The sequence below is a fragment of the Baudoinia panamericana genome (assembly GCF_000338955.1).
Source record: "Baudoinia panamericana UAMH 10762 unplaced genomic scaffold BAUCOscaffold_6, whole genome shotgun sequence".
Lineage (NCBI taxonomy): Eukaryota > Fungi > Ascomycota > Dothideomycetes > Mycosphaerellales > Teratosphaeriaceae > Baudoinia > Baudoinia panamericana.
The window spans coordinates 623238-638564 of NW_006911262.1; the positions used below are offsets into that span (position 1 = coordinate 623238).

The 15327-nt window shown below is 54.6% G+C and overlaps 11 protein-coding genes across 11 annotated transcripts; 5 read left to right on the top strand and 6 right to left on the bottom strand.

The window, feature by feature from the left end:
• Nucleotides 1-250: 250 nt before the first annotated feature.
• BAUCODRAFT_69588 (uncharacterized protein) lies at nt 251-4154 on the top strand (the record flags this gene model as incomplete). The annotated part of the gene is made up of 3 exons (XM_007678068.1): nt 251-3457; nt 3510-3645; nt 3889-4154. 3 exons carry the CDS (start codon nt 251-253, stop codon nt 4152-4154), a joined length of 3609 nt encoding a protein of 1202 aa, XP_007676258.1.
• A 733-nt stretch (nt 4155-4887) lies between these two features.
• On the bottom strand, nt 4888-5688 carry BAUCODRAFT_33789 (uncharacterized protein). The gene has a single exon (XM_007677890.1). The coding sequence runs from the start codon at nt 5252-5254 to the stop codon at nt 4892-4894; it is 363 nt and encodes a 120-aa protein (XP_007676080.1). The 5' UTR covers nt 5255-5688; the 3' UTR covers nt 4888-4891.
• Nucleotides 5689-6074: 386 nt separating this feature from the next.
• Nucleotides 6075-7170, top strand: BAUCODRAFT_24217 (uncharacterized protein; the record flags this gene model as incomplete). The annotated part of the gene is made up of 3 exons (XM_007677800.1): nt 6075-6155; nt 6256-6490; nt 6542-7170. The coding sequence occupies 3 exons, from the start codon at nt 6075-6077 to the stop codon at nt 7168-7170; spliced, it is 945 nt and encodes a 314-aa protein (XP_007675990.1).
• A 303-nt stretch (nt 7171-7473) lies between these two features.
• BAUCODRAFT_122443 (uncharacterized protein) lies at nt 7474-8134 on the bottom strand (the record flags this gene model as incomplete). Its single annotated transcript, XM_007678322.1, has 2 exons — nt 7474-7648; nt 7713-8134. The coding sequence occupies 2 exons, from the start codon at nt 8132-8134 to the stop codon at nt 7474-7476; spliced, it is 597 nt and encodes a 198-aa protein (XP_007676512.1).
• Nucleotides 8135-8275: 141 nt separating this feature from the next.
• BAUCODRAFT_108098 (uncharacterized protein) lies at nt 8276-9343 on the top strand. The gene is made up of 3 exons (XM_007678323.1): nt 8276-8438; nt 8518-8536; nt 8595-9343. The coding sequence occupies exons 1-3, from the start codon at nt 8423-8425 to the stop codon at nt 9022-9024; spliced, it is 465 nt and encodes a 154-aa protein (XP_007676513.1). The 5' UTR covers nt 8276-8422; the 3' UTR covers nt 9025-9343.
• A 60-nt stretch (nt 9344-9403) lies between these two features.
• On the top strand, nt 9404-10407 carry BAUCODRAFT_33794 (uncharacterized protein). The gene has a single exon (XM_007677891.1). The coding sequence runs from the start codon at nt 9493-9495 to the stop codon at nt 10336-10338; it is 846 nt and encodes a 281-aa protein (XP_007676081.1). The 5' UTR covers nt 9404-9492; the 3' UTR covers nt 10339-10407.
• Nucleotides 10408-10744: 337 nt separating this feature from the next.
• BAUCODRAFT_122446 (uncharacterized protein) lies at nt 10745-11254 on the top strand (the record flags this gene model as incomplete). Its single annotated transcript, XM_007678324.1, has 2 exons — nt 10745-10768; nt 10820-11254. The coding sequence occupies 2 exons, from the start codon at nt 10745-10747 to the stop codon at nt 11252-11254; spliced, it is 459 nt and encodes a 152-aa protein (XP_007676514.1).
• Nucleotides 11255-12624: 1370 nt separating this feature from the next.
• Nucleotides 12625-12984, bottom strand: BAUCODRAFT_33798 (uncharacterized protein). The gene has a single exon (XM_007677892.1). The coding sequence runs from the start codon at nt 12876-12878 to the stop codon at nt 12690-12692; it is 189 nt and encodes a 62-aa protein (XP_007676082.1). The 5' UTR covers nt 12879-12984; the 3' UTR covers nt 12625-12689.
• An 8-nt stretch (nt 12985-12992) lies between these two features.
• On the bottom strand, nt 12993-13766 carry BAUCODRAFT_475088 (uncharacterized protein). The gene has a single exon (XM_007678325.1). It carries the CDS (start codon nt 13663-13665, stop codon nt 13252-13254), a length of 414 nt encoding a protein of 137 aa, XP_007676515.1. The 5' UTR covers nt 13666-13766; the 3' UTR covers nt 12993-13251.
• Nucleotides 13767-13867: 101 nt separating this feature from the next.
• Nucleotides 13868-14068, bottom strand: BAUCODRAFT_122448 (uncharacterized protein; the record flags this gene model as incomplete). The annotated part of the gene is made up of 1 exon (XM_007678326.1): nt 13868-14068. One exon carries the CDS (start codon nt 14066-14068, stop codon nt 13868-13870), a length of 201 nt encoding a protein of 66 aa, XP_007676516.1.
• A 16-nt stretch (nt 14069-14084) lies between these two features.
• Nucleotides 14085-15227, bottom strand: BAUCODRAFT_475080 (uncharacterized protein). The gene has a single exon (XM_007678327.1). The coding sequence runs from the start codon at nt 15002-15004 to the stop codon at nt 14432-14434; it is 573 nt and encodes a 190-aa protein (XP_007676517.1). The 5' UTR covers nt 15005-15227; the 3' UTR covers nt 14085-14431.
• Between the last annotated feature and the right edge of the window lie 100 nt (nt 15228-15327).

The window sequence follows — 15327 nt, forward strand, 5'->3', positions numbered from 1 at the left end:
GCCGAGGGCGCCACACTAGCCCTACGATAAGCCACATCTTTGCAGCAAGCACTTGCACCTGCATCGACAGCACGCAGCAATATCCAATACGGCCACCCCTTCCATCGGCACTCGCCAGCGCAAGTGACATCTGCGCCAATGCAAGCTTCTGCTACAGAAAGCTTGCACCGTCATCACTTTGAAATGCCCGATCGATAAGGCGTCACCCTTCCCTTGACCCCTCCGGCGCCGCACCACGCGCCGGAGATTGATGGCCGCCATGGAGCGGTCGACGAAAAGAGAACTCAAGGACCTGAACACGCGAGCGTGGGACAGAGAGGAAGGTGTGTTTCCGGTGCAGCCTTCACTGGACTCCAACCTCAAGAAGAACACGGCCTTCATCAAGCGTTTGCGGACGGCGATCAACCCTGCTGGAGTCAGCACCTTTCTGCAAGAGATACGCTCACTCTCGTTGCACAAGTACTTGACCGAGATTGTATCTGCGTGCTTCGAAGGGGTGTCGAAGTTGAAGACGGCTGGTGAGATCGCAGCTGGCGTAGAAGTGGTCAGTGCACTTCATCAGCGCTTTGGTCCGGATGACTTCACCTGCTATCTTGGCTGGCTGCTAGGACGAGCTCTAAGTATACCGGACAAGGCGCAACTGAAGGCGTTGTCTTCGGATGTGCGCGACCGTGAGGAGAGAGAGCGGGTCGCTCGTCAGCGCATATTGCTGCGCATTGCCACGGAGCTGTGGCTCGTTGGCGTGCTACGCAGTCTGGACGATGTTACGAGACCCGAAGAAGCCGGTAAATCGAGAGACAGTGGGAAAGGCTTGGATCTTGCACCCAAAGCGAGAGCTAACGGCGTGGTCGTCCATGGCGACGCGGAGCCTTTCCCGTTAGAGGTGCTGAAAGATTTACTCACCCACGATCGGGAACACGTCAATTTACCACTGGTTGTCTTGTTCGTCAAAACCTTCGCCTGGGATATTCTGGGGTCTAAGGTGGCGAGGAACGAAGGCCGAAAGCATGTTGCTGAGGATGGCGCAACCGTCACGCTCAACCGCCATGCCGACTCTGCCACATCCACTGATGAAGATGATCCTGCTGAGAAGGATGCGCCGTTAATTACTCCGGAGCTCCAGCAACGCTTTCGTAACGTTCTGCTCAGGTACTTCGACGATGTCAAGACTCACCTTGTGCGTGACCAGAAGCAGTTGACAGCGCAGGGCAAGCGCAATGCGGAGGCGTACGTCAAATCCGGTGAAGTGTTCGAGGACCGTCAAGCAAACTACGAGAAAGCGGTCAAAGCGCAGGAGAAGCTCGTCGGTAGCGCCCAGACTCTAGCCGAAGTGCTGGGGGCCGACATGCCAGATCTGGCGGAGAAGGATACATCGAGCGCTGCGTTCGAAAGCAGTATCGGACTTGTCAAGACTGGCGATTACCTCCGCGGTCAGGCAGAAGGCGCTGGCATTTGGGAGGACGAGGAGGAGCGACGTTTCTACGAGACGCTTACTGATCTGAAAGACCGCGTGCCGGGGATCTTGTTGGAGGATGGCCGCAAGAAGAAGACCGGTGCAGATGAGCAGGTGGGCAAGAAAACTGATGAGACATCCGACGCAAAGGACGCAACAGTTGCGCACAGCGCTGAGATGGATGACACTTCGACTGTTATCGTGAACAAGACGGTCGGCGCGCAAGTTGACGCTCTCCTCGCGAGACTACACGAGTTTCAAGGCAAAGACCAAGTTGACCAGTTCGCTATTGACTTTTGCTTCTTGAACTCCAAGGCATCGCGCAACCGCTTGATCAAGGCTATCGAGGAGATCCCGAAAGGTCGGACCGACTTACTACCACTCTACGGCCGTCTGATCGCCTCCCTCGGCCGCTATCTAATCGATGTGCCTCAAGCAATCATTACCTATCTCGACGATGAATTCCGTAGCCTACAGCGCCGGAAGTCGAAAGACTTTCTTGGTCAAGTCCGTATGGTCAACGTTCGATACATTGCCGAGCTCACCAAGTTTGGTGTTGTGCCTGAGCACGTCATCTTCCACTGCCTCAAGGTCTGCTTGGACGACTTCTCGCGGATGAACATTGAGATCATTGCGACTCTGCTAGAGAGTTGCGGCCGATATCTCTTACGCAACCCGGAGACGTCGCCTCGAATGTCATCCTTTCTTGAGACACTGCAACGGAAGAAAGGTGCACAGCATCTTGGCCAGCAAGAGCGAATGCTGATCGAGAACGCCATGTACTATGTCAATCCACCGGAGCGAGCCGCAATTCAGCAGAAGGAGCGCACACCCTTGGAGCTATTCGTTCGACAGCTCGTCTATGTGGACCTCAACAAAAAGACGCTCGAAAGGGTCATTAAGCAAATCCGCAGGCTTCATTGGGAGGAATCGGAAGTGCAAGAAGCGCTGCGCAAGATCTTCGTCAAGCCTGGCAAAATCAAGTACAGCAATATTTATCTTCTGGCGCTAATGCTTGCCGCGCTGTGGAAATTCCATACTGATTTCGCCATCTCGGTCATTGATGAGCTTCTCGAACGCATTACAGTTGGCTTGGAAACGAACGACTTCAAGTACAATCAGCGCCGCATCGCTGAGGTTCGCTACCTGGGCGAGCTGTACACTTACCGTCTGGTCGACACCGTCATCATCATGGACACGCTGTACAAGATCTTGAACTACGGCCACAATGGGTATGCGCAACCGGGCAAGGTGTCTTACCTGGACCCTCCAGACGAATATTTTCGCATCCGTCTCGTCGCTTCTTTGCTCGAGACTTGCGGCATGTACTTCGAGAAAGGGTCGCTCAAGAAGAAGCTTGACTTCTTCCTAGCATTCCTGCAGTATTACACCAACTTGAAAGACCCGCTGCCGATGGATATGGAGTTTGTAGTGCAGGATCTCTACGGCCAGCTCCGTCCTCAGTGGAAGCTGGTACTTAACGACTTCACGGAAGCAAGCCGGGTTTTTGCCGAAGCCTGCAAGCAGAATTACCAAGATACTGCAGCGGGCAAACTTCCTGAGCCAGAGGAACCGGAAGAGATGGAGCCAGACATCTCCGACGATGCGCATGGCGACGGCGACGAAGCCGTACTGCCAAATGGCGCGGCGGAAGATGTCAAATCCGACGGCGAAAATGCGCAGACTTCTTACGCAGATATCACGCACCAAGCAGAATCTGATGAAGAGAATTTTGTCGTGACACGTCCTGAGGAAGAGCGTGACCCAGAGGCTGACGCCGAGTTCGATCGTGAACTTGCCAAGTTGATGACAGAAAGCGTGGAGACCCGCCGGACTGAACGCAAGCCTGCGTTCGACGTGCCTCTCCCAATGCGCCGTACTGTGCAGAACACAGCAAGTCATGCTACAGATGGCAGTGGTGATGAGTTGCCGGTGCCAGCAGTGCCAAATGGCGCACGCACGATGAAATTTGCACTTCTGAGTAAGAAAGGCAACCGCCAACAGGTAAGCTGTGCAACATTAACCGGGCTGATTGCCATGGTTGCTGACCGCGCAGACTCGCTCAATCGATCTGCCATCCAACTCAAGCTTCGCTGTTGCCATGCGCACGCAGCAAGAAGCAGAGCGGGCTGAGCAGCAGCGCATCAAGAATCTCGTCTTAAACCTAGACCTAAACGACGATCAGCATGATGGTGAAGACCCCTCCTTTCATTACCTGCAGTCGCCTACAAGCAATCACACCCGTCTCGTCGGCAAGGGCACGCTCAACAAAAGCCTAGCGCCGTTGCGGTATACGCGTGGTCAATCTCAACGAACGACCACTAAAGGTTTCGTTACCGACAAAGAGACGGACAACAGCCGTGACATCTGCCCTCTCTCGGGCATCCTCGCAGAAGTACAACCCAACCTTCAAACATCACTCGCTGACCAGACAGGCGCAATCGAGAATCCGCATACGACGCCCAGGTTCGATAAGTCGGGCAATACCCGCAGCAAGCAACGCGCGAGGAAGCTGAATTTGGGAGACCTTGACTGGTATAGTAAACGTTCTGCCCCTGCCTCCAATGAGCTGCTACCGCCTCCGGCTGCGCAATCAGCATCGCTTGGCAGCTACGTCGTTGACAAAGCGGCGCCTCGCGGAGACCGTGGGCGTGGTGGCTCGATGAGGCTTGGCGGTACTCGTGACATGAAGACAGGCTGATCGGCCGTATACACGGTTCTTGCAGGACATAACGAACGTCCACAGGGCAGCAAAACTGTCTGCACCAGTACCAAGCATATCACTTGCAGCGGATATGGCATACCGATGCCGCTTGCCTACCCAAAGGCCGGATACACGAACGGCGACATTCCGACGCCAACTGTACTACTAAGCACGCTGTTCGAAGCAGCCTTAGTGGTATGGGCTGCCAGCAGACTATCGACCAAGGGTATGAGCATGCGTGAGAATCGGAAGGCCTATTTCGCGAGCACGAGCACGAACGCCGTTCCGTTGGAACGACAAGTGGCAAGCAGGGAGTAGTAGCACGCACCAGGGTGTCGTTGCAAGCGCTCCGGTGCAGGCCGTGCGTCGTGTTGGAAAAGATGGAGGCCGCATTGGAGCGGGATGTGGCGGAAGATGGACCGAAAGGAAGAACGTGCACTTTGCCTGAGGCGGAAGACACTGACCGTAGTCAATCTTTGAAGGCTTCGTAGGGCCAACAGATTGTGTTTTCAGCGTCAATTCGAGCACAGATGTGTCGCATTGAGGGCCAAAGGCAAAGCGCTCCGATTCCTGTCTCCCATGCACCAACAACTCTGCACCACAAGTCCCAACATGCTCAGGCTACAGCTAGGTCATGCAATGTACCGTCGGTCGATGGCCAAGCGAAAGCCTGTGTCGTTGATCAGCAACCACGGCAAATTTAGTGCCTGCAAGCCATTCACCATCCTTACACCCTACTTCCCGCCACTCGAATAACCCATCCCAGCAGGCTGCCCACTCAAATACGCCTCGTGGTGATCTCGCCGCTTGTCCCGGATATCCCAGCTCGCCTGCCTCTGGAAGCCGGGTCTATCAGTGCCAGAGATAGCTCCCATACCTTCAGCCTTCCCTTCACGTGCTGCGGCGGCAGCTGCTTGCTCGTAGTTGTCTGTGTGCTTTCTAAGCATCACGGGCCGGTCACCAGCTGCTTCGTGGTCGTGAGAGCTGGTGGAGACAACCTGGGTGGGCGTGTTGCCTGAGATGAGGCTGCGTGTGGCCGTTTCGGAGGGTTTGACGTAGGTGAAGGCTTGCTGGGTGGTGCTGGTAGTGGAGGCCATGAGTGCTGGGTGGTTTGTCGTCGTGAGTATGAATTGCGGCAGTTTGTCAAATATGAGATACCTCAGTGTGCTCTCTGGTACCCTATATATGCTACACAAAGTAACTGTAGGCGTATTTGCGCGCGAATATGAAAGCTGCAGCGAGTGGAGGATTGTAGGATAGTGAAGCTCGCAAAGTGCCTACCTATGTTATTACACATGTGCTAGAGCACCGTACATTCCTTCTACGGCCTACGCATATACCAGAGTCGGTAAGAAGCACGGCGAGCTCGCGCAGGGAAGAGGGGAAGGTGTGGCCAGGCCTCTCAAGCTGAACAACACAAGAGGCAGTGGCTGGGCACCCGACACGTGATGAGGACAATATTGGGAGCTTTCGTGTTCCCAACGGTTTGGTGCTGGCTGTCCAGGGGGGTGGTGATCAAGCTGTTGCAGGCGCATTTGGCGGGCATCTGAGATCCAGGCCGGTACCCACAGCACTACAGCAAGTCGTCGTCAGTCGGGAAGAAAGAGTTTCTCCGTCGTACAGCCTTACGCGTCCTTTAGCGAAGGACATAGGACGGTCTGCTCTCGACGGCGTAACCTACGGGCTGCGCAATGGGCGTTTAGTGGCTATGGTAGCAATCACTGCTCTTGGACGTTGCTAAAGCCAGCCCCAGCCAGCGTCGGCGAGGGAAAACGGGCGCCGTTCTCCACGTAACATGACAAACAAGCGGTGAACTTCATTAACATCCGCGGGCCTAACTCAACTCACCTCTTCTCCACCTTTCGCTATACTCCTCGTATTGGCTTCGCGTCTCCCTGCAGCCACAAGGTAAGCACCATGTCTCCCTCTGAAAGAAGCTCGCTCTTGCTCTTGCGCCAGTCATTCCACACGCCGAACTCCAGCAGTCAGGCCACTACGGTCCGCTGCGTGGCTGGGTGCATACATCTCCAACCTCCTCTCATCTGAGCCACCCTACCACTTCGTGCAAACGGTAATGCACTGTCTTCCATTGTTCTAGGGGAGTATGAAACGTCGCACAATGGTCGGAACCACACTTCCACCCTCTCCTACGGCAAGCGTCTGCGACTCGCTAGCAGATATTGATGACCTCGATGCGTTTCTGGCTGCGCAGGGACCATTGACACGATGGACGACACCGCCGTTGAAGGATAAGCCTCGAGTCACAGTCGAAGTCGCTGAGCTCTCTGAGCCGGAAGGGGAGGACTACGACGATGACGCTGAACGCGATGATTGTAAGTGCTTGCCGAGAGTGAGTATCAAATTGTCAAGCTAATTCCGCGCAGACGAGCGCATTGCATACGAGTTTGCTCTCCCTCTATCGCACACTGGCAGCGAACACGTAGAGAGCGCCATGCTCATCCAGGACATCTTGTCAATGGCGCGCTTGCCACCGGACCTGCTAGGCTTGACATATAGCATTCTCGTCGCATATTGCATACGACAACAACCGATGAATCTGGCAGCGCGAACTGCAGTTCCCACCTCTCTGCTCCTTGTCTCCGCCATGACGCTCGCGGACGTCTACACCGCTGACGGTCCGATGCACGCCGCATGGTGGGCTTCGCGCATTCTCAACGACAAATTCTCGGCCCATGATGTTGAGCGCAGCATGCTGCATATGCTCGCCGCACTGGATTGGAGCATTCACTGCCTGTGTTCGCCGGAAGCACTCGAGGCAGCGTTACGGATGTTGGCACTGGCGGACGCTCGTCCCATTCCTGTAGCAGCACAACCACTTCTTCCGAGCTCGGCAACCACTCTGACGTGCGATACCAAAAAGTCACGCCCACCCAGGATCGATGTTGACGGTTCGATGGCGGTGCGCTGGGAGCACGGTCAGATAACGCCAGCTGATACGCCTACTTCGACAGTTGGGGACGAACTGGAGCACCGGCTTTCGCAATTGTTATGAGCGTCTGTTGTACCTCAATGTCCTGAGCGTTTCTTGTGTACAGCTATGGGTGGCGTGGGGAGATTCTCGGAGACGCATGTTCGATATCGAAGCCGTTATCCATCATCAGCCGCGTAATCCCTAAGGACCGTCACCGATCCGCTGTTTTCGTCCCAATTGATATCAGTTCGTACTCGCAGAACGCCGATCGAAAGTATCGCATCCTTCTCCGATGGCCAGCTTGCGCTCGCGCGATGATCAAGTGTTGCTTCAGCGCCGCACACGTGCGACGCAGCCCTTCGGCGTGCAGCCGCACATGATCGTTTATAAGGTGTCCCAAAACATGTTTGCATAAAAGCTCCGGCTTATTTTGTTGTCGAAATTGACAACGTTCACATCTCCTCGAGCGGTGTTGCGGATGACGGCTCGATTGAACTCGCCTGTTGCTGGGTCTTGCGAGGCGTCAATGCCGAGTGATCGGTAGAATTGAAGTTTTAGGCTGTTCATGCACACAGTCAGCTTCAAGCGTGCGCCTCGATTCGATGGCGAGACGCAAGACTCACACAACCTCGTCCTCAGCATCACCACCACTCCTCCTCCCGCCTTCGACACCTTCACTCTCCAAGATCTCTAGCTGCGCCTTCAAACTCGCCAACTCGCTGCCCAGTCTCTCAGCCTCAATCTCCGCATCGCTTACTCCCTTCGCGATTCGAAACTTCTCCGTGTCAAGCCTCAGCATTTCGCTCGCGTGATGACCGGCATCATGCCGTTCCTCTTCGAAGTGTTGTTGTGACCGGAGCGTGTTGAGTCGCCTCGACAAATTCTTGAGAAGCGCATGATGATCATTGAGACGGCCTTGTCGCGTCTGTTGCAGCTGAGAAAGGGAGACTGAGATGCGCGATAGCGAGTCCTTGTCTGGCGCGATGTGGAATTGGTTGGTGGTTTCGGAGATCAGCGAGACCGGGTCTTCGTCGAAGAGAACCATGTTGGCAGCTAAAGTTCGCAGTTTGATCTTCCTCAGCGCCGTCGGACTTTATTGGTATCAATGATATTGTTCATCGTTGTTTACGCGGATTGTTGATCAATACATCCCCACAGAGACCGAGGGCGGATCAGCGCGGGAAGGGTCCGCCTCGCAGTAGAAGCTTGGGCCGCTGACGCCACGCCACGCGAGCATGTGGCTCTTGAAGGGTTCAGTCTGCTCAAGCCATGCGACTAGGCTGCGCTTCCACAGTACAGTGAACGACAATTACGCGAAGCTTAAGAAGCGACGATGGGAAGCCTGCCATGTAAGTGCTTGCGACATCTTGGGTGCGCCAACGGATAGTTTGATTGAGATTATGGCTAACATACGCTTCTGGCTTCCAGACGCCGCTGATGCTGAAAGGTATACCGTCCGGAGTACCTACCGCAAGCGCGACATGAACTGAATGTACACTTCACAGCCCCCTCAAGCCTGCCGAGCTCCAAGTTCTCCGGTCACAGTACGACAAGGAAGGCGAATACGTGAGCTTGCAGACCAAATTCAACTTCGCCTGGGGCCTCATCAAGTCCGACTCCCGTCAAGACCAACAAGAAGGCGTACGCTTGCTATCTGAGATCTTCCGCGCAAGCCCAGACAGACGGCGGGAATGCTTGTATTACCTAGCTCTAGGAAATTATAAGCTAGGCAACTACGCGGAGGCGAGGAGGTACAATGACAGCTTGATGGAGTTGGAGCAGGGTAACCTGCAAGCACAGAGTCTGAGGTCTTTGATCGATGATAAGGTGGCGAAGGAAGGGCTTATGGGGGTCGCGATCGTGGGTGGGTTGGCTGCGGCTGCGGCCGTAGGTGTCGGTATGCTTGTGAGAGGAGCACAGAGGGCGAGGAGGTGAGCATGGAAGGTCTTTATCGGAGTATGGGGGCGTTATATGCAGGTGTGGTGGCAAGTCTTATATCCTTGAGTCTCGATGCTTGCAAGCTTCTGTCGAACAACACTGTGGTGGTGGACTTTGGTCTGACGCAATTGGTTGCGGGTATTGAGCCTGCGCGTTTTGAATGACACGCCGGAACTTGTAGTGCGAAGGCATCGACATGAACGTCGATATCTGTGATCGGAATCTAATCGCAATAGTATGCGAATTGGAAGTACATGTACTTTCCATCTCTGGCAGGCACGTTGTGTCGGCGCTATTCGGCCGATGCGCTTGGCCCCACTCCTCCGCTATCACCAAGGTCTTGTCCGGAGGTTGCTCCGTTGTCCTTCGTCTCCACGTTCATGGATGATCCTTTGCAGTTTCGCTGTCCTTCCTCGGTAGTCATTCGTACGTTGTAGACCGGGGAGATATCGTCTGTACAGTACTATGGCAGTCATGCAACCTGCCTGTTTCCTAACCTTGCCCTCGGAATTAAGGAACAGCATCTACACCTATGTCTTCGATTCCCTTCCGGAGTGCGAGGAGCTGGACGCTCCTCCTGAAAGACTTCTACTGCTCTCTGCGCCGATATTTCGGTTCGAAAACCGCACCACGTATCTAGACTCTGCATACCATAACATCCAGGCCCGCCGCAAGCTTGCCGTACTGGCGACATGCCGTCAGATCCACGATGAAGCTCACCTCATGGCCTTATCCAAGACTTCCTTCCACATCAGCGGTGAATGTACCTATCCCGATCTCTTCAACATTAAGTCGCGACCGCTTAATCCCAGCAAGATTGGCGCGATACGGCACCTTACGCTCACGGCGCGTATCAGTCATCTACGAGCGCTGAACGAGACATGGGGTGGCTTGCCGTTTGGGCATGCTGGTCTGGACCTAGATACGCTGACGATCATTCCACGGCGGCCTGACTGCAGCACCTCCGCCTACGCCGAGGTGGCAGACTTGAGCCAAAGCCATACACTAGCCTACATTTTCGCCGAGACGTTGAAGAGCCTACGCAATGTCGGGGCGGTGGAGGTGAGGAACTCGGCTTGCTTCAATGACGTGGTTTGGAGGATTGTGTATCGAAGCCTAGTCTATAGGACGTGGAGGTGGGGTGGTGAGTGCTGTGGTGTGAGGTTCGAGGCGAGTCCAGACGCGGACAATGAGAGAGATGCCTGGTTCAAGGTGCACTTTGGGGATGGCAAAACAGGTAGTGATGTAGGGGAGGAGGTTATTCGCTTAGCTGGAGGGGAGATGCCTGATCGCGATGCGCCTGGAATGTGAGATAGCACAGATAATGTCCCTAAACTTATGGTTACGCCGGATAGTCGAGTAAGCTGAACTGCTCTCGGGACTTATTCCAGCTCGACATCGACACACAGTCTGCCATGTCCTTTCTATGCGTCGTAATCTATGCAATACCAACTGCTTAGTGGTCAGTGCTTCCTGATTCCTCCTTCTTGTAACTCGCCCTTGCGCCACACCGAACACCCTAGACCTCGTGCTGCGGACATGAGGAAGCTTCACGCCTTCATTTACTCGCATGCAACGATGTTCGACACGGGTATTGCACCAGTCTGTGGTTAGGTATTGTAGACCAGCCAGGAGGGTTTGAAGCGTGGAGCACTGGCAAAATAGGCTGAGGTGGTGGTGGTGGTTCACATCGCTCTTAACATCCAGACGGTCCAGCATGGGCTTTTCTGACATCTTCAAGGCATGTGCACAGCCGATGCAAACAGTATGACTACGCTAACAACCACCCAAGGTTGTACTCCTCCCTGCGCTCATTGCGGCAGCAATCTACGTCTCACTAGCCTACATCCTCGTCCCCTTATACCGCCAACACCGTGCCCGCTATAGCCAGTACCTACCCCTCGACACCATCTCCGCGCAGACGTCAACGTTGCGATCACGACTTAGCGATGCTCTCACCCGGATGATCCTGCCTAGCTCCATGCGCTGGCGGGGAGAGGTCGTGGTTGATGCACGGGCCGGAGAGGACGAGCTGGCTTTTGGTGAGGAAGAGGGCGAGAGTATGGTCGGCTTTAATGTTACGAGAATGCAGCGAGGACGAGATGAAATGGGTGGGAGGGTAGCGGATGAACTTGACAGTCAACGTAGGCTGAGTCTCGAGTTGGAGCAGGGTTTCAAGGATGACAGTGAGGAAGACGATGATACGAGGGATGGAAGAAGACGGTAGATTTGCAGTATCTAAGGGCCGCCAGCTGCCCTTCGTCCAAGTTTTGGCTTCATCTCACATCAGGGCCTGCGCGACTGCACGCTGTCGGTTCATTCACTGCGAACACCATGTGACTCTGCATCTCCTTGGTTCAACCTCGACATCACCAATACACCGATCAGCAAGAACCAGCAATCGATATCCTCCCCTAAAGCGTTAAGATGAAAGATGAGCAAACGGGCATCGAGGCCTTTGTGCTGCCGTACGATAGCGAAGAGGCATGCCGTGAATACCGGGCACCGACAAACTCTCCAGTGTATAACTGGGCACGACCAATGAACGCTACATCGAAGCTGCCACAGATGAGCGTTGCAAGTCCGTGTGCCGCCTTCACTCAACCGGAGTACAGCTACCCATGCGCAAGTCCACTATAGCATCGATGGCGGGATGACGGCAGCCTACCGCCATCTCAACAAGCCCGCGTCACGCGAAACGTTATTGGAAAGTATCGAGACCAGGACATACAAATCGAAAGATAAGTGGGTAAAGCCTGGCTTTACATTCGGCGAGTTTGTTAGGGGTAAGCCCCAGTGATCGCCTAGAAACCCAACTTGCATGTGAGCGGTTGATCGTTGGTATCTGAAGACAAGTTGAAGTCTCGTGAAGAAGAGGACCTTGACGCGCAGCGGCGCGGCAAGGTTGAAATCAATATCTGTTTTGGCACATACACTAGGTTTCGGACGGAGAAACCGCTACTGGCAGTGCCCAGCACTTACCTTGAAGGCACGAAAAGGCTTATTGTGGAGAAAGGCCGGACGCATTGCGTGCAGTAGGTCCATCTGGAGCACTTATGCAAGAATCCGGTACTGATTCCTCCATTCAAGGCCACCCAGGTGGAGTTGACCGACAACAACCTTGACCCTAACCTCTGGAGGTCCGAGCCCGCAAGGGAGATCGACGGAGGGCGGGTCTGCTTCACGTTCTACTATGCATCAAGGAGTAAGAAATGAATCTGATGGCAGTAACACCTCGTTGACAGTGCGTTAGTGATACTCGAATTGAAGAAGATCGTTTCTACCCCGGAGGACGGCACCGCCCTTGGTTCAGAGACTGAGGGGCGTCCAGACGGGGCAGGCAATCGGCAGGCTGCAAGAAGTACACCTGCACCAGTGCGTCCAGAACGGAAGACGATGAGGAAGTTGCGATTGTACCACAGCCGGATACTATCGTCACCCACGTTCGGCCTGAGGTCGTTGACAATGAGCTAACCGTCATCTCCCAAAGCACCGTTGCGCGGGGCAATGCGAAGCGTAGTGCCTCCGTACTGGCTAGCTCCCCCATTATACCGGAGGCTGACGGCAAACCGGTCAAGACTGAGCATGACGGCAAGGAGAACGATGCAACTGCTATGGCAAATTGCTCAGTCCACAACACGGATTGTCCTTCAGCGAACAAGCTACGCGAACAGGCCAGCATCAAACTGCAGCTTGAAGAATTCATGATTCGTAGGGAGGAACTCAAGCTCGGCAGGGAGGAACTTGGGCTCAACAGGATGCTGCAGGAGCTCGATGACGGTACGTAAGGATAAAGAAAGCTTGTAATACGGCCTTTCACCGGCAATACGCCTTGGTGGCAACGGAGGCATTCTTGGGGTAATGGAGTATGCTACTCAGGAGCGATACCGTGACTTTACCAATGGCTGTCAGTTCTACGATATTACTTGGGAATCATACGGTAGACTCATGTCAAGGGCAACGTTGGCAACAAAGACATCGGCCTCGCCGCCACGCTGGTCGAGGTGATTGGCGTGCGGTACAGCTATCGTTCTCTGAAAACAATCCTCGCGGGTCCCTTCACTTCACTAACCTCATCAGCACTATAACTTCTGGGGTGCAGAGTCGTTCTACTCCGTACCCTCCCCACATCGGATACGTCCGGAAATTACAGCCTTAGGCATCGTATGCTCACGCCATCTGCTACCCCAGTATGTGGTTGCTGCTCTACGCTGTTATAGCCTCCTAGACTGGGCCACATTGGCTGCAATAATCATCACTCAAAGGGTAGCCCCACCAGTCTAGACCTGGCTGCGGCAGCCCATGGGGACAGCGCTTACCGCCCAAGCGCAAACGATTATTCTGTTGGTTGATCCAGATTTGTTGCAGCATTTGCTCGATGTACGTCGTCCGCTGGTCGAGATAAGGCGAGAAGCTAGGCTGAAAGACCGGATTGAACGGCGCATTGACGTGGTTGTGCGGAGCGTAGTGAGGTAAGTTACTCTGTGGTGATGAAGCGTAAAACCAAGGGTTATTGCTCTGAGGCGAACAGATATGCGGGCTGTTGCTCAATGGCGAGTAGACTCCTTGGCTTGGGTAGTTGTTGAGTGGCGAAGGGCTGTAATTGTAGGGGCTGGCCGTGCTAACCGGAGACGACATGCTCTAGGGATGCGACGCGCTCATGGTCGTTTGTGGGCCAACAGCAGCGATTGGACTGCTGGCGAGGATGATCTGTGAGTGCTTGTTACCCAGTGTGAAGCGTGCCATCCTTGACTATGAGGTGCAAGTCTCCGGAGTAGAAACGAGACAGGAGACTGTGAGACGGTGGCGAATCGAAGGCTTTGCAGACTCAAGCTACCCGTCAAGACAGTAAGAGCAACACAGGCTTTTGCTGCCAGCACGCGTAATCGAGTGCTTGTACTGCTGATCGGATGCAGAGGGCCGCACGCAGTCGTGCAACCCGGAACGCATGCATCGCACCGATTGCCTTAAGGATGCAAGGAGGTCGAAACAGTGTTTGTTTGCTATGAGGAGTGCGGCACGTTGGGTCAGGCTGCCACATGCGGTCAACGACCGTCGTTAGCTTACGACATCTCCGAAACGATGGAAGAGTGCCGTTGTGTTCCGGAAAGGCGATCAAAGCACGTGATGCAAGCTGACTTCAACCCTTAGTGGAAATACACTGTGGCGCAGAGCGATCTGGTGTACTTCATTCTCGTGGGGCCTCTGAAGCGACTCAACCATCAGCCTAGCGAAAATAGTCATTTGTGAGTATCTCATAAACATGTGCGAGAAGCCTCATGGCTGGGGCGAACATTGCCAGTGCAGTAAACTCGAAGTGATCGAAACGCCGTGCCCCATCATTCATAGCAGTGTAGACCCGCACCTGTCGTCGTGCACATCGAGTGATATAGGTGACAGTCCCTTACCACCAACCACAGCCATGTCTCGAGCCTATACCTCCTGGACCACAGAAGTCTCCCACAAGCCCGCCGCCCATCATGCTACCGGTCACCATACCGCCACCCACCATGGGACAGCCCATCATCACCATGCGGGGATTCATCATCATTCCGCCTCCAATCATCATTCGCGGATCGAGCATGGGCATGCCTACGCCGCCACGGCCAGACCGGTAGCCGCCGCTTCCGGATCCATGACCTCCGTAGGTTGCGAGCTGTGCCCCGTTGACCAGACCCTTATAGAAAGCAGCAGTGACTTGGTCATGAACGAAGCCGGAAGTGTCCCAAGATGCGGAAAAGGGACTATAGGTGTCAAGGCCGCTGAAAGACCCTCTGCCACCGCCGAAAGGTCCGAGGCTGCGAGGGCCTAGATACAGACCAATGTCGGTCATTCGATGGCACATTGAGACTCCAGGTTCAATGGCACTGATGCGTCTCTCTGTGTTGGTTATGTCTCTAGAAGGTGGGTACGTGTTGAGTACCTGTGATGAAGGTCGCCGAGGCCTTGCATTGAGAGAGCTCGTTAGAAGGCACATCTTACGTGCTTGATCTCATCCCGGAGCCAGCCACCCTTCTCAGGATGGATCGACGTTCGGGTGCCAGAGTGGCGAAGGCAACATTGTCCAAGCTTGCACAACTGAAACGGCGGCAGTCCGTTGCCGGGGCATCTGTGCAATGCGAAATGCAGAATCGCTTGCGTGAGTGGTCACGCTGGCTGTGAGATCGAGTGTGTCACATTCCACGAGAACACCATTGAGCTTACGCGGCACGTTCAGCCAAAAGCCGACTTGTTTGCTCCTGATGCATCAACGCGAGATCAGCCTAGGCGTCGCACAGTCCCGCAGAAAAGGCAACATGT

Coding starts and splice junctions, on each gene's coding strand:
- BAUCODRAFT_33789 (XM_007677890.1), bottom strand. CDS start 5,254: ATGGCCTCCACTACCAGCACCACCCAGCAAGCCTTCACCTACGTCAAA.
- BAUCODRAFT_33794 (XM_007677891.1), top strand. CDS start 9,493: ATGGCAGTCATGCAACCTGCCTGTTTCCTAACCTTGCCCTCGGAATTA.
- BAUCODRAFT_33798 (XM_007677892.1), bottom strand. CDS start 12,878: ATGCCTCCGTTGCCACCAAGGCGTATTGCCGGTGAAAGGCCGTATTAC.
- BAUCODRAFT_475088 (XM_007678325.1), bottom strand. CDS start 13,665: ATGTCGTCTCCGGTTAGCACGGCCAGCCCCTACAATTACAGCCCTTCG.
- BAUCODRAFT_475080 (XM_007678327.1), bottom strand. CDS start 15,004: ATGTGCCTTCTAACGAGCTCTCTCAATGCAAGGCCTCGGCGACCTTCA.